The sequence below is a fragment of the Leopardus geoffroyi genome, chromosome C2 (assembly GCF_018350155.1).
Source record: "Leopardus geoffroyi isolate Oge1 chromosome C2, O.geoffroyi_Oge1_pat1.0, whole genome shotgun sequence".
Lineage (NCBI taxonomy): Eukaryota > Metazoa > Chordata > Mammalia > Carnivora > Felidae > Leopardus > Leopardus geoffroyi.
The window spans coordinates 124,190,171-124,213,665 of record NC_059333.1 but is presented as its reverse complement, the minus strand read 5'-3'; the positions used below and the strand labels follow the sequence as shown (position 1 = coordinate 124,213,665).

At 40.7% G+C, this 23,495-nt stretch overlaps 1 protein-coding gene across 1 annotated transcript; it reads left to right on the top strand.

Moving 5' to 3' along the window:
- The first annotated feature begins 1,859 nt into the window (after window positions 1-1,859).
- Window positions 1,860-23,060, top strand: MRPS22 (mitochondrial ribosomal protein S22). Its single transcript, XM_045503487.1, has 8 exons — window positions 1,860-2,088; window positions 12,576-12,739; window positions 13,806-13,970; window positions 15,809-15,952; window positions 16,845-16,928; window positions 18,422-18,567; window positions 21,855-21,963; window positions 22,924-23,060. Exons 1-8 carry the CDS (start codon window positions 1,875-1,877, stop codon window positions 23,017-23,019), a joined length of 1,122 nt encoding a protein of 373 aa, XP_045359443.1. The 5' UTR covers window positions 1,860-1,874; the 3' UTR covers window positions 23,020-23,060.
- The last annotated feature ends 435 nt before the right edge of the window (window positions 23,061-23,495 follow it).

Genomic DNA, 23,495 nt, shown 5'->3' with positions numbered 1-23,495 from the left:
TCACTATACTTTTGTTTTACAAATAATACCCATTCTTGCTTCACAGAGCTGGTGATCCCAGATTTGACCTGATGAATCCTACCACTGGATGCTTCTAGGGTGTCTTAGGACTGTCAGAGGGCCAGCCCTCCCCATTTCCCAGGGGGTGAATAGGACCTCACCTAGGCCAGTCAGTTTCTCTCACCAGGAACTCGGCTTTGATGGAAAGCAAGTAGTTGGAACCAAGGCATTCTGACAGCAGCCTCCTGGAGAGATTTCTCTTGAGTTCCTGCTCTGGGAACCCTGGAGCTTCCATCCTTCAAGGCCTTCCTGCGGCTTTGCTATTCACCTTTCCCTTTCACTCTGTGAGATAGTCAACATCTTTCCCAACACTTCCATCTCTGTTTTAGACAGGAAATATTTGTTGCTTATAACCAGATAGCCTTCACTGATAAGCGTTCCCTCTGAAGATCTTCAGACAGGCCCCGACTTGCTGCCACCCAGCTGTCTTGCACCCACCCCATTTATGAAATGCCAGACGTCAAATCCTGAAAGTCCTTTATCCTCAAAGTCTGCAAGGTAAGTGCTCTCATTATAGCCATTTTGTAGGTGAGGAACTGAGATTCTGAATGACGTGGGCGACTGTCCACGGTTACAGCTAGAACTAGGAAACTTGGTTAATACTTGTCAGTAAAACTTAGTGTGGCCCGAATAAAGGAGATTAATGAAAGGAACATGGGAGGGTCTCTGGCCAAGATAGCACCTTTCCTCATCTCTCTTTTTCTCAAAGCACATAGTCAGCCATCTCTACAAGAAACTAATACAGCAGCCAATGGATTCATTCCTCCTGCATTAGGTGTCCACTCATTGTCCAAACAGTATTATTCAGGGGAGCGATATACAAAAACATAGCCAGTGAGGCCTATCCTCTGAGCAGTGCCTATGGGAATGAAGTAGGTGGGCGATTCTTAGAGAAAGGGCACGGGCTGGGAGACACTTGCATGCATTTCACTACCACTCCCTGACACTTGCTACCTGCTATGATGTAGGTGTGAGTGGAAGTGTTGGGAAGCATAGGGCAGCAGCCATCCCTGAATGCAGCCTAGAGCTCTATGCTCCCCCACCCAATCAGGGAATCTGTTCAGAAACAGAGATCTAAATGAGCCATGGTGGAAAAGAGGTTAAGGTTAGAAGATGAGTCTACCTGTCCAACTAACTCAAACAAGTGTTAACATCCTCCTTTGGCCAGGCCTTGGGATGAGTTCTTAGCACAAGTGCCAAACTACAGGGAAGAGAAAGACCTACACATCCTGGACAGCTGGTAAGAAAATAACAGGATCACTTAATCATTCAGTCATTTATTCAACACATGTTTGCTGGACATAGACATTCCAGGTTAGGTGACATACGTAGAGTGATTGTCTTCATGGGATGAGAAAAATAAGCAAATAAATGAGCAAAATAATCACAAATTGAGAAAAGGGCTATGAAGTAAAGAGGTAAGGTTCTGAGACAGAATGAAGTGTATGAGTTGGTATGGATGAAGTTGGTGGTGGCAATCGGTTATACTTGGCATGTGGGAGGGTCTGTGATAAGCTGGAATGGATAAGTCGAATAGGCAGTTGGATTTAAACCTGGGGCATGGAGAAAAGGTTTGGGCAGGCCATGGAAATCGGTTAGAGCCATGGAAACCGAAGGAAAGGGTCCAGGAAAAAATATATAAGGCAGATGTTGTACGTTTTACCTTTGGCTGTATGCATACACAGGACACGAACATTTTCCACGTGGTAAGAAGCGGGTTACAAGAAAATCGTAAAGCTGCGCAGCTTCGCCTCCCACCTCCCGCAACCAGACTACATTTCCCAGAATGCCGCGCGAAGTGCGCGAGACCCGAAATGGCTCACAGCCACTTCCGGCGCAGATGGCCCCGGATAATCATGGCGACCCTCAGAGCGTCTGTGTCGCTGTGGGGCCTCCTGACAGGTACTCGGAACACCGAGCGGGTCTCTTTCCCGGCCCGAACTCGGCTCCATCTCGGCACCCTGCTCCAGCCGCTGCCCAGGCCCTGCGGGGCGGGGTTGCCATGCCGTCGGCTTGCCTCTGAGGCGGGTAAGTGACCTGTCAGACGTCCGCTGGCGCGTTTTCCTGGGAGACCCAGAGTGTCCTTCTGGCTGGCGAGAACCACGCGGGCCCCACCCCCTCATCCCAGTCCCCGGCTCCTCTAGCAGTGCTCCCTTAGACCCAGCCGGCTTCCTTCTGTACCTTGTACCTGAAGGGTCTGTTATCGCCCACCTTTGTAATTCTTCACTCACTTAACTAACAGTGCCTGAGTTCGGTTCCTTGCAAAGCACAGCTACGTTTGGGGAAACGGCCAACTAAACTTTGAGGGAACTCGTGGCCCAAGGGGGAGGTGGCAGTGTAGTGTGACCCAGGCTGTGGATAGGGGATCGCACATAAGAGTAGCGCTCAAACTAGGTTGGAAGGGGCAGGGAAGGGTTCCTGGAGATGATGACGAACGCTGAGACCTGGCTAACCACGCTATAGGGAGAAAACAGGAAGCATTTCAGGCAGAGGAAACAGCATAAGCAAAAGTCCAGAAATGAGACTGAAATACAGGTAGTTTGGAAACCCATGTTTTAGGTAGGATTGATAAGGGTTCGTTATGGCTTTGGCTCTAAGTTTAAAAGGAGAAATCAGTGTTGCTTCTCAGGTTTCTGGCTTGCACAGTTGAGTGGAGAATAATCCCATTTATACCAAGACAGAGAAATTGTAGGAACAGGTAGGGAGGTGAGGGAAGAAGAGGCAGGAGTAGATGAGATGAGCTTGGCAGGAAGGCAGAACTAAACGTCTGTTTTGCACATGTTAAATTTGAGGTGCTTTTGAAATTCTAGTGTAGGTATCTAATACGCAGTCGTATCTGAAGTGAGAAACATCTGGTGAAAGTGGTAACTCAAGCTGGGGGAATGGGTGAGACGGCCTGAGAGAATAGTGCTGAGCACATATTGTCTGCCAGGTGCTTTAAGTGACCTGGGTGTTAGAGATGAGTATAAGACAGGGTTCTGGCCTTTGGGGGAGCACGTTGTTTAGTGGGGGATGCAGTGAGAAAGCAGACTGCCTTAGTTTTTTTTTCTAAATGATATTGGAAGTCATTGGTGAGTTTCAAGCATGCATGATCTTGATCATATTTAAAATTTTTTTTGTTTTATTGAGATACAATTAACATACAGCATTGTATAAGTTTAAGGTGTACAACACAGTGATAATATGTTGTGAAATTCATATGTCATGAATTATTACTACAGCAAGATTAGTTTACATATTTTCTCCCCTGTAGATACAAAGAAAAGCAAAAAACATTTTTTCCCCTGTGGTAAGAACTCTTAGGATTTACTTTCTTAACAACCTTCATATATGCTTTTCAGCAGTGTTAACAGTTTTTATCATGTTGTACACTGCATCCCTAGTTCTTATTTATCTTTTGGCTGGAAGTTTGTCTCTTTTGACCACCTTCTTCCAATTCCCCCTCCTCCTACCCCTTCATCTGGTAACCATAAGACCACAAGTTTGATCTCATTTTCTTTTTTCCTTTTAAATATTTATTTTGAGAGAGAGAGAGAGAGAGAACCCATGAGTGGGAGAGAATCTCAAGCAGGCTCTGTGCTGTCAGCGTAGAGCCAGATGTGGGTCTTGGTCCCACAAATCATGAGATCATGACCTGAGCTGAAATCAAGGGTCAGACGCTTAACTGACCTAGCCACCCAGGCACCCCCGATCTCTTTTTCTGTGAGTTTTTGTTTGTTTTAAGATTCCACATGTAGTTGAGATCATACAGTATTTGTCTTTCTCTGCTCGACTTATTTCACTTGGCATAATGCCTTCACAATCCATCCATGTTGTCCCCAATGGCATGATTTCCTCCTTTTTTGTGGTCAAATAATATTCTTTTACATGCGTGTGCATGCACACACACACACACACACACATACACACACACCCCACAACTTTATTATCCATTGATGGATACTTAGTTGTCTCCATATTGTGGCTGTTGTAAATAATGCTGCTTTGAACATAGGGGCACATATATCTTTTCAAATTAGTGTTTTGGCTTTTTTTGATAAATAACCAGTATAGTGGAATTAACTGGGTCATATGGTATTTCTATTTTTAGTTTTTTCAGGAACCTCCATACTTGTTTTCACAGTGGCTGCACCAGTTTACATTCCCGTCAGCATTGCGCTAGAGTTCCTTTTCCTTCACATCCTTGCCAACATTTGTTGCTTGTCTTTTTGAGTCTAGTCATTATGACAGGTGTAAGGTATTATCTCAATGTGGTTTTGATTGGCATTTCCCTGATGATTAGGGATATTGAGCATCTTCTCACGTGTCTGTTGGCTATCTGTATGTCTTCTTTGGAAAGATGTCTGTTCAGGTGTTCGGCCCATTTTTAATCAGATTATTTGCTTTTTTGGTGTTGAGTTGTATTACCTTCTTTATATATTTTGGATATTAATCCCTTATCTGATTTATCATTTGCATTCTTCCATTTAGTAGGTTGCCTTTTCATTTGTTGGTGGTTTTCTTTGCTGTGCAAAAGCTTTTTATTTTGATGAAGTTCCAGTAGTTTGTTTGCTTTTGTTTCCCTTTCCTGAAGAGTTCTATCTAGACAAATGTTGCCATGGCTGATGTCAGAGGAATTACTGCCTTTTTTTTTTTTTTTAATTTTTTTTTAAGTTTATTCATTTTTGAGAGAGAGAGAGAGAGAGAGACAGAGTATGAGCAGGGGGAGGGGCAGAGAGAGAGAGAGAGAGGTAGACACAGAATCCAAAGCAGGCTCCAGGCTCTGAACTGTCAGCACGGAGCCTGACGCGGGGCTGGAACTCACAAACCACGAGATCATGACCTCAACCGACTGAGCCACCCAGGCGCCCCTCTTTCTTTCTTTTTTTTTTTTTTTTTGTAGGAGTTATGCCTTTAATCCATTTTTAGTTTATTTTTGTGTATGGTGTAAGAAAGTGACTCACTTTCATTCTTTTGCATGTAGATATCCAGTTTTCCCAGTATCATTTATGGAAGAGACTGTTTTTTTCTCCATTGTATATTCTTGCCTCCTTTGTGGTAGATTAATTGACGACATAAGGGTGGGTTCACCAGGGATATTGTCCTGTGGTTGTATTTCTTTTCTTTTCTTTCTGGTTTTGGTATTAGGGTAGTGCTGGCCTCACAGAATGTATTTGGAAGCTTTCTTTCCTCTTCTACTTTTTTTTTTTTTTCTTAAAGTAGGTTATATATGTAGTGTAGAGCCTAATGTAGGGCTTGAACTCATGACCCTAAAATCAAGATCTGAGCTGAGATCAAGTCGGATGCTTAACCCACTGAGCCACCCAGGGGCCCCTATTATTTTGGAATAGTTTGAGGAGAATGGGTACTAACTCTTCTTTACAAGTTTGGTGGAATTCACCTGTGAATCCATCTGGTCTGGACTTTGTTGTTGTTTTTAAATTGTGGTTTAACTTTATCACTTGTAAGGGGTCTGTTCACATTTTCTATTGTTACCTGCTTCAGTTTTGGAAGATTGTTATATTTTTGGAAACTTACCCATTTCTACTAGGTTGTCATATAATTTTTCGTAGTAGTCTCTTATAATCCTTTGTATTGTGGTGCTGGTTGTTACTTCTCTTTTAATTCTGATTTGGGTCCTTTTTTTTTTCTTGATGAGTCTAGCTATACGTTTATCAATTTTGCTTATCTTTTCAGTGAACCAGCTCTTGGTTTCAGTGGTCTTTTCTATTTTTTATTCTGTTTCATTTATTTCTGCTCTAAATTTTTTTATTTTATTCCTTCTAATGTTGGCCTTGTTCTTTTTCTAGTTTCCTTCAGGTAGAAGGTTAGATTGTTTATTTGATATTTTTCTTATTTCTTTGGTAGGACTGTATTCCTATAAATTCCCTTCTTAGAACTGCTTTTGTCGTGCTCCAAAGATTTGCGGCTGTTGTGTTACCATTTTCATTTGTCTCCATATCTTTCTTTTTGATTTCTTTGTTGACCATTGGTTGTTCAGGAGCATGTTGCTTAGCCTCCATGTGTTCGTGTTTTTTTGTTTTGTTTTGTTTTTTTCATTTTTTTTCTTTTAGTCGATTTCTAGTTTTATACTGTTATGGTTGGGAAAGATGCACGATATGATTCAGTCTTAAATTTATTGAGACTTGTTTTGTAGTCTTAACATGTGATCTAACCTGGAGAATGTACCATGTGCGCTTGAAAATAATGTGTATTCTGTTGTTTTTGGATAGAATATTATGTATACATGTTCTAAGTTCATCTGGTCTAAACTGTCATTCAAGAACATTGTTTTCTTACTGATTTTCTTACTGGATGTTCCATCCATTGATGTAAAAGTGGTGTTAAAGTGCCTTGCTATTATTTTATTATTGTTAGTTTCTCTCTGTATGTCTATTAATATTTACTTTATGTATTTAAGTGCCTCAATGTTGGGTGCATAGATATTTACAATTATATCTTTTCATGGGAGTGATCCCTTTATCATTATGTAATTCCTTGTTTCTTGCTACAGTCTTAGTTTTGAAGTCTATTTTGTCTGATGTAAATATTACTATTTTTTTTTCTTCCATTTGCATGGGATATCTTTTCCCATCATTTCACTTTCAGTCTCTGTGTATCTTGAGTTCTGCAGTGAGTCTCTTGTAGGCAGCGCATAGATGGGTCTTTTTTTTTTAATTTTTTTTTTAATCCATCTGCACCCTGTATCTTTTGTTTGGAGCATTTACTCCATTTACATGTAAAGTAATTATTGATAGGTATTGTACTTATTGCCATTTTAATAATTGTTTTCTGGTGGTTTTTTTTAGCTCTTCTCTGTTCCTTTCTTCTTTTGCTGTCTTGTTGTTTGGTGGCTTTCTTTACTGTCATGTTTTTTTTCCCTTTTTTGTGTGTGTGTGTATTACAGGTTCTTGATTTGTGGTTACCAGGGGTGTATATATAACATCACATATGTATAGCAGTCCCTATTATTAAGGTGATGGTTGCTTAAGTTTGAACACATTCTGAAAGTACTATGTTTTACATTTTTTCTCCATGTTTTATATATGTATGATGTCATATTTTACATCTTTTTATTTTGTATATCCCTAATATTTCTTTTAATTTTTGTAGATATAGGTGATTTTACTGCTTTTGTGTTTTAACTTCCATAGTGGCTTTATAAGTGATTAATGTCCTACTTACTATATGTTTGCTCTTACCAGTGAAATTTTTTCCTTTCACAATTTTCTGAATTGTAGTTATTGTCTTTTTTTTTTTAACCACTTAAAGGATTCTCTTTAACACTTCTTGTAAAGATGATTTAGTGGTGATGAACTTTAATTTTTGTTCGTCTGGGTAACTCTTGATCTCTCCAATTCTGAGTGATAGATAATTTTGCTGGGTAGAGCATTCTTGGTTGTAAATTTTTTCCTTTCAGCACTTTGAATATGTCCTGCCATTCCTTTATGACCTTCAGATTATTTGCTGAAAAATTAGGTGATAACATTATGGGAGTTCCCTTGTGTGTAATTGTTTGCTCTTGCTGCTTTTAATATTCTCTCTTTATTGCAAGTTCTTTCATTTTAATTATATGTCATGGTGTGGACTTTTTTTGGTTCATCGTGTTTGGGGATTTTTGTGTTTTCTGAACCTGAATGTGTTCCCAGATTAGGGAGATTTTCAGCGATTACTTCTTTAAATAAGTTTTCTGCCCCTTTCTGTCTCTCTTTTTCTTCTGAGATCCCTATAGTACTATGTTACTGTGCTTCATGATGTTATAGAGGTCCCTTAACCTATTCTTACTTTTTGTTATTTTTTTCTTTTTGCTATTTAGGTTGGTTGTTTTCCATTACACTGTCTTCCAGATCACTGATCCATTTTTCTGCATTCTGTAATCTGCTGTTGATTCCCTCTCGTGTATTTGTTCTTTCAGTTATTGTATTCTTCAACTCTCATTGATTATTTTTTATATTTTCTATCTCTTTGTTGAAGTTGTGAATTCATCTATTCCTCTGTCTCAAGTCTGGTTGGGTATCTTTATAATTGTTACTTTGATCTTTTTATTAGGCATATTCCTTGTCTCTATTTTGTTTAGTTCTTTTTTGTAATTTTTGTCTTGTTCTTTCCTTGTGGACATATTCTTCAGTCTCCTCATTTTTTTCTCACTCTCTGTATTTGTTTCTGTGTATCAGGTAGATATGTCTCCTGATCTCTAAAGTAGTATCCTTGTGTAGAAGAGGTCCTGTGGTGCCCTGTAGCACAATCCCTTCTTGTCACCAGACCACATGCTCCAGGAGTGTCCCCTGTGTGGACTGTGTGTGTCCTCATTTTGTGGCTAGGGCACAATTTCTGTGGGCATCCTGACGGGTTGGGCTGGCCCTTAGCTCAGTGGGCTCCATGTCCTGCTTCATTTGCCGCAGGCACAGTGGGCAGTGTACTGTCCTGTTGAAAGGCCTGGCTGCGGCTGCCATGGGCTTGCTGGTAGGTAGCCTGGTTGTTTCCAGTTAGTCGTTGCGACAGCTGAAGGGGGCAGGGTTTGTTCCCCATGCAGGCAGTAAGAGGCCTGGCTGGCAGGAATTGAACACATGCTGGTGTGTGGGACTATCTCCCCCACTCCCCGTGGCAGGAATTGCTTTGGAGGGGTGCCTACCAAGGCAGGTGGGTTGGGTGGGACAGGTCCACGGGGCAACACTGAGGCAAGGCACATGCTGCTAGCAAGGTAGATGAAGAGTGTGTTAGAACAGGCTCCGTCAAGAGTCTGGCCGTCTAGGCTTGGGGAGGGCAAGAAAAATGGCACCACCATCACTTTTGTTCCCAGGAAGTTTCCTGAAGATTCCTGTCTTTCTGGCACACGTCCTCAGCTTCGTCCATACCTATCTTTCACATATGCCCCAGGTGCTTTTCCAACTGCTGCTTTTGTGCTGTGTCTGTGGTGAGTTACTTAGCATGCTGGGTCTCAGGTTTTTTAACCTCTGGCTGTCTCAGAGTTTAAAATCAGCACCACTCATTTTCGAAGCCAGATCTTGTGGGGACTCCTTTTCCCAGTGTGGGTCTGGGAAGGAGTCCAGTCTAGGAGTCTGATCTTCTTGCTCCTCTGTGCTCGTGATATCCTTCTTGTTTTTGGTTAGTTGAGCCAGGGGTTTGATTACTGACTGTGTTTCCACCCATCCTACCCTTTTTGATGTGGCCTTATTTCTACAACCAGCTGTGGGAGATCTGTTCTGCCAGGCTTCAGGTCATTTTCAGGGTTAGTTGCCATACATGTAGTTGTTGCCTCTGTGCATCCTTGGGGTGAGGTGAGCTCAGGATCCTGCCACTCCACCATCTTCCCTGCATCCTCCTCTGATTTCTTTCATCATTGTCTTTTAGTTTTCAATATAGAGATCTTTTGCCTCCTTGGCTAAATTTATTCCTAAGTATTTTATTGTTTTTGATACTGTTGTCGATGGGATTGCTTTCTTTCTTTTTCACATAACTTGCTGTTAGTATAGAAATGCTACTGATTTTTAAATGTTAATTTTGTATCCTGCAACTTTACTGAATTTGCTGATTAGATCTAATAGTTTTTGTTTTGTTTTGTTTTGTGGAGTTTTTAGGATTTTCTACATACAAAATCCTATCGTCTGCAATTAGATACAGTTTTACTTGTTCTTTTCCAATTCTGAGAACCTTTTCTTTTTCTTGCCTAATTGATTGGCTAGGACTTGAAGCATTATGTTGAATAGGAGACATCCTTGTCTTATTCCTGAACTTAGAGGAAAGGCTTTCAGTCTTTCATGGTAACTGTGGGTTTAGCATATATATAGCCTTTATTATGTTAAGGTATGTTCCTTCCCTACCTAATTTGTTAAGAGCTTTTATCATGAACCAATGTTGAAATTTGTCAAATGCTTTTTCTGCATCTGTTGAAACGATTATATGATTTTTCTGTCATTCTGTTAGTGCCATGTATCACATTGATTTGTGTATGTCAAACCATCCTTGCATCCCAGGGATAAATTCCACTTAATCATGGTGAATGATCTTTTTAATGTGCTGCTGAATTTGGTTTGCAAGTATTTTATTGAGAAATTTTACATCCATAGTTATCAGGAATATTGGCCTGTAGTTTCTGCTGGTGTCCTTTTCTAGCTTTGATACCAGACCAGATTGGGTGTGTTCAGGGTGGTATGGCTGTAGAGTCTGGCTTTGGTATCAGGATAGTGCTGGCTTCGTAAAATGAGTTTGGGAGTGTTCCCTCCTGTTCAGTTTTTTGGAGGAGTTTAAGAAGGATTGGCAGGAATTCTTCTTTGAATGTTTGGTAAAATTCACCTGTGATGCCATCTGGTACTGGCCTTTTCTTTGTTGGGACATTTATTATTGCTGATTGAACCTCCTTAGTAGTAATTGGTGTGTTCAGATTTTCTGTTTCTTCCTCAGTCTTGGTGGGGCATATGTTTTTAAGAATTTTTCCATTTCTTCTAGGTTGTCCAGTTTTTTGCCATGTAATTGTTCACATTAGCCTTTTAGGATCCTTTATATTTCTGTAGTATGAGTTGTAATGTCTCCTTTTTCATTTATAATTTTGTTGATTTGGGTCCTTTGTTTTTTTTCCTTCCTTAGTGTAGCTAAAGGTTTGTGAATTTTCCTACCTTTTCAAATAACCAGCTCTTAGTTTTGTTAATCTTTCCTGTTGTTTTGACTGCGTTTTTAAGAGATTACTCTGGTTGTTCTGTGAACATTGGTCTACAGTGGTGTCAGAATGGAGTCTGAGTCATTCTTGGAGTCAGGGAGACTGGTTAGGAGGCAAAGGCAAGAGATGAGGATGGCCTTGATCAGAGTAGTGGCAGTGGAAAATGGAGGATTAGAGAGATTTATGAGGTATAACAGGCAGTATGTTCTGTGTTAGTGTGCTTTTTTTGTAAAACGGGGATAATTATGGTATTGCTGGGGTTGTGAAGATTAAATGTGCTGAATATGTAACATTTTTAGCTCAGTAAGTACTGTATATAGTAAGCACCTAACAAATGTTATTTGTTATCATTGCTGTTGCTGTTATTACTGCTCTTTGGCTAGATGTAGAGAGGAAAGAAGTCAGGAATGACTGTGAGATTTCAGGCCCACATGACCTATGGATGCTGCTAAGATAAGGAACAATAGGAAAAGCAGGTTTAAGAAGGGAGAAAGTTGATGGGTTCTGCTTTGGCAGTACTGGAGTGCAAGTGAGATGTCCATGGGTTAGGTGGTTGGAGGATGATCTTGACTGAAGATTCAGATTTTAGAGTCACCAGCATATAGAAGTAATTAAAGTTGGAGTGCCCAGGTGGCTCAGTTGGTTGAGCATCTAACTTCAGCTCAGGTCATGATCTCATGGTCTGTGAGTTCGAGCCTCGCAACGGGCTCTCTGCTGACAGCTCAGAGCCTGAGGCCTGCTTCAGATTCTGTGTCTCCCTCTCTCTCTCTGCCTCTCCCCAACTCATGCTCTCTCTCTCTCTCTCTCATAAATAAATTTTAAAAACTTGAAAAAAAAAAGAAGTAATTGAAGTTATATTGCTAGGATATCATCCAGAGAGAATATAGGAAGGGAGAAGAGAAGGATTTTTAGGGGAATCAGCATGTACAGGACTAGCAGAGGAAGAGGTGGCTGGGAAGGAATGGTACTTATTTCCTCTCTTTTTTTTCTGTCTCTCTTTTTTTTTTTTTTCCCTAATGGAAATGGAACAGGGGAAGTTAGGCAAATGGATAGGCAAACTGTATAAGGCAGAGATGATATCTGGTTTCCTCTCCTGTCCAAGCCTCTTCCATGACACCCACTTGGCCTTTTCAGTCCCACATCGTAATCCAAGCCTGTGTTTCCTAGTTGCAGCCCCTTAGCTTGGAATTTCCTTCCCTTGATTCTCTGTGCTGTTCAGGCCCTTGGGAAGCCTTCTTTGACCCTGCCGTGTCCATCTCTGCTCCAAGAGTATGTATATGGCACTTGCACTGGGGGCCACCATGAGAGACTAGAGCTGATCTAGGCTCTGGAAACAAACTTTGGTTTAAATCCTGACTCTGTCACTTAATAGCTAGTTGTCTTTAAGGAGGCTCCAGTGTCCTCATTTATAAAATTGAGATATCAATACCTATTTTGTGGGTTGTTGTAAACATTCCTGAAAATATGTGTAATGCCTGACGTATAGGAGACAACTCTGTAAGTTATTATGATTAACATTATTACATTACTTAGTTTAAAAATTTTACCTTTAAGTAATCTCCACACGCAACATGGGGATCGAACTCACAACTCCAAGATCAAGAGTTGCATGCTCTACTGACTGAGCCAGCCAGGTGCCCCAGATTAATTAGTTTTTTATGTTGCTTTTCCACTAGATTGAGTGCCTTTTTCCAGTATTCTTAATCATTGTAAGTGGTCAGTAAATTTTATCAAGGAATGGATGAATGGATTTCATAGGGATTAACATTATGCATACTGAGGTAGACACTTTGTTCATCATTTCTATTAACTTTTCTGTTTTGAGGTCTCATTGACTTGTCATTTTTACCATCTTATTATTTACTACAATCCATTTTAACAGAATCTGGTAGCTCAGAGATCAAGAAACCTACATTTATGGATGAGGAAGTCCAAAACATACTCATCAAGATGACAGGCTTGAATCTGCAGAAGATTTTTAAACCAGCTGTACAAGAACTGAAGCCACCAACCTATAAGCTGATGACCCAGGCACAGTTGGAAGAAGTACGTGAATGCAGACATATGGGCAGGATACTTTTCTTTCAAGGGTTAAATTAGATTTCCACAGGCCCCCCTGGATGCTGAGAGCTGCTCTTCCATAGATGCTCATGATGGGAGTTCCAGGCACAGACTGAGAAGAGAAATGGGATCAGGCAGGCAGATAGGAGCAGGGAGTGTGGCTGAAATTAGGCAGATGGGGGCACGTGGGTCAGGCCTGTGTGTCCAAACAGAGCTCCTCCTCTGCTCCCAAACCTGCTCGAGTGTCTTTTCTTTGTCCTGCCTGCTTCAGCTTCTTTCCTCAGAAGCCTCTGCTGTGAGCTGCTTTGAAGCTGATGCTTTCGTGGGATTATGAGATCCTGCTGAAGCACATCCTACTCTAAGCTACCAGGGTCCTCCTGGAGTCATGCGTATTGAGTGCTTTGTGGAAAATGCTTTCATGTGTGAATATGTGAAGCATTATTGCCCATTATAGTCAGAGCAAAACATTCAGATATCCAATAGTATATCACATGAGTAAAAGGTCCTCTTTGCACTTCTCAGAGGTAATCATTGCTAACTGTGTGGCATGGAGCACTGTGGTCAGTGGTTAAGAGCGTGGGATTTGGAGCTGAGTTGCCAGGGTTCAAGTCCCAGTGTTGCAACTTAGCAATTTACTTAACATTTGTGTGCCTTTATTTTCTCTTCCATGGAATAACAGTGTCAGCTAGCTCATTAGGTAGTTGTGGGCATTAAATGAGCCAAATATTTTCAGAGTATGTAAACAATATATGGTACATAGTATGTACACAATAAATGAAATCCTTTCTTTAATTTTAAGCAGCTTTTGTAGCCCAGCTCGGTCTCCGAGCGTCTTTTGCTGTGTTGAGAATGGTTGAGTCTGTAGGTGGTGCTCTCAGTCACAGCGGAGAGGCAAAAGCCAGGGTGCAGGGGCCTTTTCACTCACTGAATCGTGGCTACAGCTTTTTCTCTTCGCAGTCCTTGGCATTTTATATCAGTATCTGCTTTTGTCAGATGATCCTTCTTGTCTGTAACCTTGTAGCTTTCCTCAAGAAATGTGTTATTTCATTAGGCTACAAGAAAGGCAGTTGAGGCAGCTAAAGTACGATTAAAAATGCCACCGGTTCTGGAAGAACGAGCGCCAATAAACGACGTGTTAGCTGAAGATAAAATTTTGGAAGGAACGGAAACAGCCAAATATGTGTTTACTGATATATCGTATAGCATACCACACCGGGTGAGTATATATCTAACTGCAAAATGATCTTTCTTTGAAATATGTGCGGTTGGACCTGAGGAACGAGGGTTGACATCACTGTGACCCAGCTATCTCTGAATCTTCCAAACCAGAATTCCTGTGACTGGGTGAGACCCTTCCGGAAGATCCAGCCCAGCATAAGGAAGAAGAGAAATGCAGACCAGTCCCACATCATCATGTTACCATTTCCCTACAGATTATGGACTCAGTATATTCCAGATTGACTGCAGAGAAAGGTGTGCTGAGACAGAACGAGGGGTTTACAGACAGAAACCCACCCCTAAGCCACAAATAGGCAGAAATCTTCAAGGCAGTGGCAGAAGGGGATTCTTTCTGCCCAAGTTAGACTGACTTCCTAAGCTGAAACATTTTTCTTTCCTGTAAATTCTTGAGGATGCCAGAAAAACCCAGACTGCCCAAAGGATATTTGCTCTTCAGAATTTGCGGCAAGAGTGACAGGTTTCCCCAGATAATTCTCAGATACCACTGCTTCTTCTATTGTGGTTTTTATTCTCTAGCTCCTCTTCCCTTGATGACCAGTTCCAAAAGGGAACTGTGTTTGAGCCTTTTCAATTAAGAGTGAAACAAGAGCGATTTATAATTTAGCCCAAAAAATGCACTAGAGTACTACGTAACGCTATAGTTGGGGGAAGGGCCACACCACGTTATTCTTTTTATCATGTATGATTATGGTTAGAAGACATGATTCGAGCAGTGTCCATGTCTGTGTACATCAACTGTCTGTATGCCTGACCTGATGAACAAGGATCTCAGAGTTTCATTTTAATTAAAATTTTTGCTTTGGGCTGCTTTATTATACGTTTGCAGTGCTTTGAAGGCTGTTTATGGGAGCATTTTATAACTTGAGAGAGGAACTTAGAATTCAAATTACCTTAGTCCTTTTGAGAAATAATTGTGTTATTTAGGCATCTGCTATTTTTTTCTGTTTGCAGTACTTGATGAAAGTTTTTATTATCCTCAAAACACATTCAGAGACTCTCACATCTCTGAAAAGGTGAAAGTCAGTTAATTTAAACATTAATCAGATGTATATCAAGTATCTGCGATGTGCAAAGTTCTTTGTAAGTCACCGGGTGTTGTGAAGAATTATAATCCATAGCTCCTGCCCATTTTAAGTTTTCTAACAGTATCTGAGCAGTGTCAGGAATCTTGCACATGATAAATTGCCCACTGAGTGGCACACACAGTGGGTGGAATTCAGAGGGAAGACATCTCATGGCCTGGGATTTGGTAGTTGGAAAAGTGAAGAGGCCGGAAGCAGGGAGACAGTCTCTGACACATTTATGTCTCCTGTCACTATAAGGAATTACACAGGTGAGGAATTAAGACTCCACATTCTTGGGTTTGTTCCTTTTATCCCAGGGACTTTAGAAGTAGATCAGAAAGTAAATAAAGTCTGTTTCAGTGAGACTTTGGAATGGGGAAATGAAACAGTTTGAAAGGTCTCATAGTACTTCTTTCCTCTGAAATGGATTTAGATGAATCTCTGATCAGTTTTTTTTAGTTGAATCATTTTATGTATTGAGCTCACTTTAGGACCATGGTTGGCACTTAGTAAATACGTTCATTTTAGATTTCTGATGTCAGAGGCAGAGCAGTGATTAGTGAAGGAAGTATCAAATCTTGCCAAGTCTTTGAGGTTTAACATTATTGAAATCATAGACCATTGCATTTTATGTCTCCCAGTTGCATTTTATATTTTGATTGCAAATTATTCATATAATGGTGCTTAATGGAACACTGGAACTAAAAATAAGTCTTCAGAAACTCATTCTTGATTATGTTTTCTATTTCAGGAGCGTTTTATTGTTGTCAGAGAACCAAGTGGCACACTACGGAAAGCCTCTTGGGAAGAACGGGACAGGATGATACAAGTTTATTTCCCAAAAGAAGGTCGTAGGGTTTTGACACCAGTAATTTTCAAGGAAGAAAATCTTAAGGTAAGGTGACTGTGCTTTCGTAGAGTCAGTGGTGATGGTTTCTTGGTTGAATATTGGCTCTGGTGCTGTAGAGCATTCTGCTTTGATAAGCACAGATACGCAGGGTTTTGTGTTTTTGTTGTTTTTTTTTTTTTTTTTAATTTAAATCCAAGTTCGTTAACATATAGTTTAGTATTAGTTTCAGGAATAGAATTTAGTGATTCATCACTTACATATAACACCCAGTGCTCATCCCAGCAAGTGTCCTCCTAATGCCTCTCACCTTTTTAGCGTATCCTCCCACCCATCATCCCTCCATCAACCCTCAGTTTGTTCTCTGTATGTAAGGGTCCCTTATGGTTTGTCTCCCTCTCTGTTTTTATATTATTTTTGCTTCCCTTCCCTAATGTTCATCTGTTTTGTTTCTTAAATTCCACATGTGAGTTGAAATCACGTGTTTGTCTTTCTCTGATTTATTTCATTTAGCATAATGCACTCGAGTTCCACCCACATTGTTGCAAATGGCAGGATGTCATTCTTTATGATCACTGAGTAATATTCCATTGTATGTATACCACATTTTCTTTATCCATTCATCAGTCGGTGGACGTTTGGGCTCTTCCATAATTGGGCTATTGTTGATAGTGTTGTTACAGACATTGGGGTGCATGTGCCCCTTCGAATCAGCACTCCTGACAGATACGTGTTTCTAATGATGACTCCACCACTGTTATCAGTCTTGCAATTGGCTTAGCTGGGATTTGAATGTGGGTGTGAGTTGTGGAGCCTGTATTATCTCTGCCTACCTCTTACTGGGCACCGATGTGGATGAGTACATCTGTCATGGCATCAGGACGGGTGTTGAGCTTTCATGTTTATCTCATCTAATTCCATCTGTGCTGTGTGGTTTTAGACCATGTACAGCCAGGACCGGCATGTTGATGTCCTCAATCTCTGTGTTGCCCAGTTTGAGCCTGATTCTGCTGAATATATCAAAGTGAGTATATTTTATAGTTTCTAAAGTATGGACTTAAGTATGGTTATGAGTAAGATTTATTCAAGGGAAAGAGAAATACCTGAACATTTATGGAGTACCTGAAGTATACCAGATGTTTTATCCTTACAGCAGCCCTTACAGATGAGAGAATTTAAGTTTGGAGAGTTGAGTACCTTGCTGGAAGTTGCACAGTTAGTAGGTGGTAGTTTAGGACCCAAACTTGAATAGGCAAAGCCTATTCTCTTTTCATTTTATCATACAGGAACAGAGTCATTTGCTAAAATTTGCCAAAATGTCGCGTGTCTTACAATTCAGTAAGTAATCACGTAGTGCCTCCCATGTGTGAGATAGTGTGGTGGGTAATATAGGCGAGGACACGAACTAAGATCGGGTGTGCTCTGTCAGAGCTGCAGTCTGGCATTGACTGTGGAGAAGGGTGCTAGATAAGTATGCAGATAATTATCACCTTGGGTTTAAGATGTTAGGTGCTAAGAGATTACAAAGTGCTCTCAGGAAAGACTTCATAGGGGTCTTGACCAGGGTTCTAGAAGGGCAGGGAACATGGTGAAGTTGAGTGAGGTGTTTCAGGCAGGGAGGGGGAACAGTGTAAAAAAACGGGTAGGAAACAGTGTGCTTGCAAATGGCTAGTCATCTGGTTTGCTTGTACATACAGTGTGTACGGGAGGTGTTCAAGATGAAGCTAGAAAAGTAAAAGGGAGGGGCGCCTGGGTGGCGCAGTCGGTTGAGCATCCGACTTCAGCCAGGTCACGATCTCGCGGTCCGTGAGTTCGAGCCCCGCGTCAGGCTCTGGGCTGATGGCTCGGAGCCTGGAGCCTGTTTCCAATTCTGTGTCTCCCTCTCTCTCTGCCCCTCCCCCGTTCATGCTCTGTCTCTCTCTGTCCCAAAAATAAATAAACGTTGAAAAAAAAATTTTTAAAAACAAAAAAAGAAAAGTAAAAGGGGCCGTACTTGACCTCAGAGGCTAGACTCAAGAATCTGGACTTTAGTCAGAAGGCCTTTGAAAGCCTTTTGAACACAGAAATGCCCTATTTATCATATGCAAGATGAATCTGGAAGAAATGAAGGAACATTAGTTAGTAAGAATGGAGCAGTTGATGGGATAGGAGAAAAAAGGGAGGAGTGAAAAAACATTCTTGATTTCTTTTCTTTTCCCCTAGTGACCAAGATAGTGGTGGTCTATTATTTCTAGTGGTCTCCAGTATATGTAATAGGTGCTTCGTGAGTAGTGCTCGGCTGTTGAAAAGTAATTGATCTGACTGTAAATGTGTGGCAAACTTGTTCCAGGCTGCCACACACTTCCACAGTGGAGGGCCAGTCTAAACCATACCTATTGGTTAATGATAGTGGAGGCGGGTATCAGTAGACCTGGTTTACTGATACCTTTTGGGCAATGCTCATGTTAGTAAATGTGCATCCAGTAATCCTCACTTTTTTTTTTCATGTTTCTGAAAAATTACATTTTGTGTGGATAGATTCATCATCAGACTTACGAAGATATAGATAAACATGGAAAGTACGACCTTTTACGCTCAACAAGACACTTCGGTGGAATGGCTTGGTATTTCGTAAATAAGAAAAAGATTGATGGTTTACTGATTGACCAGATTCAGAGAGATTTGTAAGTACAATCTTAGTAAGTAAAAGAAATTCTCACAACTATTATAGTAAATCTGTATTTAAGCTATTTTTCCCCATTGATGACAGTGTATTGTCCAATAATAAATACCTTTCATTTACCTCGTTTGTTTATGGGTTTGTTCTTCCAGCACAATCCAGTTTTCTCAAGTCTTTGCTTTGGTGGCTTTTGTTTTTGTTTTAATGTTTATTTTTGAGAGAGACAGAGCACAAGAGTGGGAGAGACAGGGCGGGGGGGAGGCGGGGAGACACAGAATCCAAAGCAGGCACTAGGCTCCAGACTGTCAGCACAGAGTCCGACACGGGGCTCAAACTCACAGACTATGAGATCATGACCTGAGTCAAAGTCGGACGCTTAACCAACTGAGCCCCCTAGGCGCCCCTGCTTTTGTGTTGTTTAAACAAGGCTAGATTCTTTGAAAGATACGTGGTAGTGCATCTGTATTATATACCTTGGATACTGACTTATCCTGGGCCTCACCAGAGTTCCTGGGGATCAGTGAACTTTCCAGAGACTCAAAAAGGGATTAAATAGGAAATGTAAAGACATAAACTCTGACAGGTGCTTGTTTTCTGGTGGGACTGGAGCTTTTCAGTAAAAGTCATCATTTAATTTATGAAAATACTGTTTTTAATGTCCCTTGCTTTTGCAAGACTTTTAAGATGTTGAAAAAATTAGTTTTCCAAAGTTGCATGAAACAAGGAATATCTGTTGTGGTTTTTTTTTTAATGTTTATTTTTTAGAGCATGAGCAGGGGAGGGACAGAGAGAGAGGGAGACACAGAGTCTGAAGCAGGCTCCAGGTTCTAGGCTGTCAGCACAGAGCCTGATGCGGGGCTCAAACCTGCAAACTGTGAGATCGTGACCTGAGCTGAAGTCAGATGCTTAACCGACTGAGCCACCCAGGCGCCCCTGGAATATCTGTTGTATTTTAACATGCATGTATTTTAACTGGTGTGCTCCCAGGTTCTAGCTGAAACTGTACTTTACAGCTTGTGATGAAACTGAATGTTGTTTTTGATTATCAGTTGGATTAGAAATGCCAAGATGACAAGGAAAAGAAACCAGCATGGTTGTAGTAAGGTCAGTAGGCAGTCCTTGACTGACTCAAAAGTCTGAACTACAAGAGGGTTATAGGGATTACTGCCACCTTCAGACTATGAGGAGCTTTGACTCAGAGTATCCTCCACGTAATCTCATCTAAGTTCTTCACACAAAGTTCTTAAGGCATTTGGAACTAAAAGGTGCCACAGGCATTCTTTAAGAAATACAGCCCATATTTGGAACCAGAGCACTATTTCTCATAGAAGCAGCATTCCTAATGGTTGATGACTTCAGGCCAGCCTACTTTACTAGCAAGTGTGTTGTAACCCAGTTCAGAGGGCAGACACATAACCTCATCCCACATAAGCAGGGGGCCGGTTGGCAGTGACATCTCCTGTGAACGAATTTTCTTATAAGGTTTTTAAGATGGAATCATTCTGAAATTTTTTTATTTTAAAGACATGTAACATTTTCGTAAAAAATGTGTAACTGAAAATCAAAGTTCTTTATCAAAGTGTAGTAATATATATTATAGTAATACTCATTACCATATTTAAGCTTTACATTTGAAGCAGTTTATTTGTATACTGGGAGGGAGTTTTGAGTAATCTTTCCTGCTCCACATTAAGTAAAACCATTCCTGTGTGGTTTCTGACCCGGACAATGTGCTGCAAATCTCAGACCGGACAGTAGAGGGTGCACATCCTCACTGAATGAAACAAGGCAGAACTGGGATTTGGCTCATATTTATTTCAGACTTAATTAAGTCCCACTGTTGGTGTGTGGTTGAGACTCTTTTAAAATGTTTGAACATGGAAACTTATTTGCTCTTATTTTCAAATATGGCTAGGTGTTAAGCTAACTTGTTTAGTAAGATGCAGGCATTATACTTTAGCATGAATGTAATAAAGCCCTAAATGGAATCTAAATATATATATAGAAACCCATTTAAGCTCCTAACAGGACCACATGCCTAAGCTCTAAAGGGAATTTTATTTTTTATTTGGGTAATTTTGTTGCCATGTTTATTGGACTTTGTTAGATTATAACAAGCAATACATTTGTAATGAACATGTTTGAATTTTTTTCCCTGGAAAGTTTTACTATATGAACAGCTCTGATTTCTCATTTCTCCCAGAGGATGGCCTTGGAGTGGATGGGCCTTGGGATAAGCCTAGAGCATTTCTCTAAGGTCACCATGGCTTGAGAAATTCTTTACTCTCACGATCACTCCGCTCTTTATCCACCAGCTCAGATGTAAAGCAGAGAAAATTAACGAGATGGCTGGGAGAAATACTGAATTAGGATGTCTTTATCCCTCTACCCCCAACTGGAAGCCAGTACCTCACTATTGTGCACAGCATAACCTCAAAAGCATAAGCATTTTAGAAAGGTTGTTACCTCCTCAGCTTTGAGGTGACAAATGGTGGGCAAGTGTTGACTATGTGAGAAGACAGTGACTGGTTTGGGGAAGGCTAAAGAGGTGTTTTTGCTGATAGAAGTTGTCTATAGGTTTCTAAAAAGGTAAGTACAAACCAGAAGACTGAATTCTAGATTGCAAAAGTAGAACCTGACGTTCCTTCTGACTCCGGTGCACAATTTCAGATGGGCTTCACTAGGATGCTAATTTTTAACTAGTTGGTTCCTGTGAATAGATAGGTAGCCTGGGAGTCTTTCCTTGGACTCCTAGGAGGCCTCTTGTAAAGGCATTTTCCCACTAATTCAGAGTCTTAATGAAAATTTGTTAGCTGCCAATAAGTTCACTGCTAATGAACTTAAAGGCAAGTGGCTTTGAGCATCCCCTGACCACCAGCCTCCAGCTTATGTGGGAGGAAGGTAGTATTCCTGCCCTCTGAGTAACAGGACATTATTAGCTGCTGGTGAAGTGGGCTGGCCTGGCAGCCATCTACCATTAAGAATGCTGTTTCTATGAGAAGTAATGCTCCGTTTCCAAAAGGAATATAGTCACACTTAGAATATATTCACTTTCATAAATTGGGCACTCCCTGTACTGATTCCCGGCCTGCCTACCTCAGAGTAGAAGTAAAGCCTAAATTGGCCCGTATTCTGAAAATGCCTTTGAAAGTATAAAACCTGAAGGCTTAAAAAATGTCTGGCCCGAGGAAAGTTTGAAGTGTAATTTAGTTTTAAGTTGGCACACATTTTTATAGAACCATGAAGCAAATGAAGAAAACCCACTGACAGCAGTAATTCCTTTCACCCTAGACTGGATGATGCCACCAGCTTGGTCCAGCTGTATCACATGCTCCATCCAGATGGCCCGTCGGCTCAGGAGGCCAAGGAGCAGGCTGCTGAGGGAGTACATTTAATTAAGGTAAAGGGACTTTTTTCACCCGGCTGTTGTGTGGTGCTAATTGAGATGGGAAGGATTCTAAAGTGGGTCATATTTAATAGTAGCTAAACATTTGTGATCTTGAAACAGTGACCAGAGCCCCGTATTTCTTCAGCCTGGATAACAGAAACAGATGGGATGGGAGTGGAGGAGCTGCACGCTAAAGTCCCAAGTAGTTCAGATAGTAGGGCAGCCGCCCCCTTGTTCTTTGAGGGGATCAAGTGACGAGCAGGGCAGTGTGGAGCAGGTAGCACGTGTTCCCAGTGTACCTTCCCGTCCTTCAGGGCGGTCACAATCCTGTCCAGAAGGGGAGAGGGTGGTGCCTGTATTATTACTAAGTCTTAGTTGCATTAGCACTTTGGAGCTGCCTCCCTCTCCCAACCATGGCCTTACATAGAGTTCTGTCACTGTATAATTTTCATCACTTCTAATGCTCAGAATAGACATGGTTTTGTGGATCTGGCTTCTCTCCCAATATTATTTTACCCATACCGCAAAGCAGTTCTAAGGATAAAAGTGACCAGTGATGGACCCCCTAGGAGGAGTAGAGAGAAACTATGGTACTAATTTTGGTTTTCTGTGATTGGTCAGGTAAAGCAAAATGCTTTTGGGGAAAATAAAGTGTTTTTTTTTTTAAATCTAATGATTTTCATTTTGACCTAGCAGGGGGTACAATGTCAGGTTTTAATTTTTTTCTGAAAACAAGCTAAGTAAGAGACATGGCAACCATGTTAGAATTCTTCTGGTATTTAGAATTACTGTGGCTTGAACTGTATTGGATGTTATTTTTTGGTCCATGTAGTATGCTTATTTTATAATCAGAAAAAAAAACTGTGAAACTTGGAAGACTTTTTAAACTGGGACTTTGCTAATGCAGAAATGGAAAACTATAAATAGTACATGTTCTATTGCTTAAGAGTTTCTTTTTTTAAATTTAAACAGGTCTTTGCAAAAACAGAAGCACAGAAGGGAGCATATATAGAATTAACACTACAAGCTTATCAAGAAGCATTCATTAGCCATTCTGCAGCTTCCTGAAAATATTTTTTTAAATAAATTTCATTTTACTTAAATTATAACTAGCTTTCTTTTAATGTTGAGCTGAATGTTTAAAAATGTCAAAATGAAAACTACAGATGGGAGTTACCAATAAAATTGTTTTTTAACAGTGCCTCTAACAAAAATCCAAAGAAAATCTTGTTACTCCACTCATTTTCCTAGGCCACAGGGGGATAACTGAAGTATATCTGAGTGCCTGGTTATGAATTTCTCTCACCAGTGTGGATGGTGCAGTATAAAACAACAAAAAGGTACTTCTTTCTGTATTACCAACTAGGTAGTTTAAACAGAGCCCAGCTTAATGAGGTTTCTGGGTTTCAGATCCTGATTCTAGAAGCAGGTAGCTACTAGACAAAAATCAGGACATAATAATCCAAGTATTAAAAAGTTAGGGCAGGGGTAGGAGGATGAGATCAAGAAAAAAGGGTTAAGAGAATGTGGGCTGATCCCTAGGT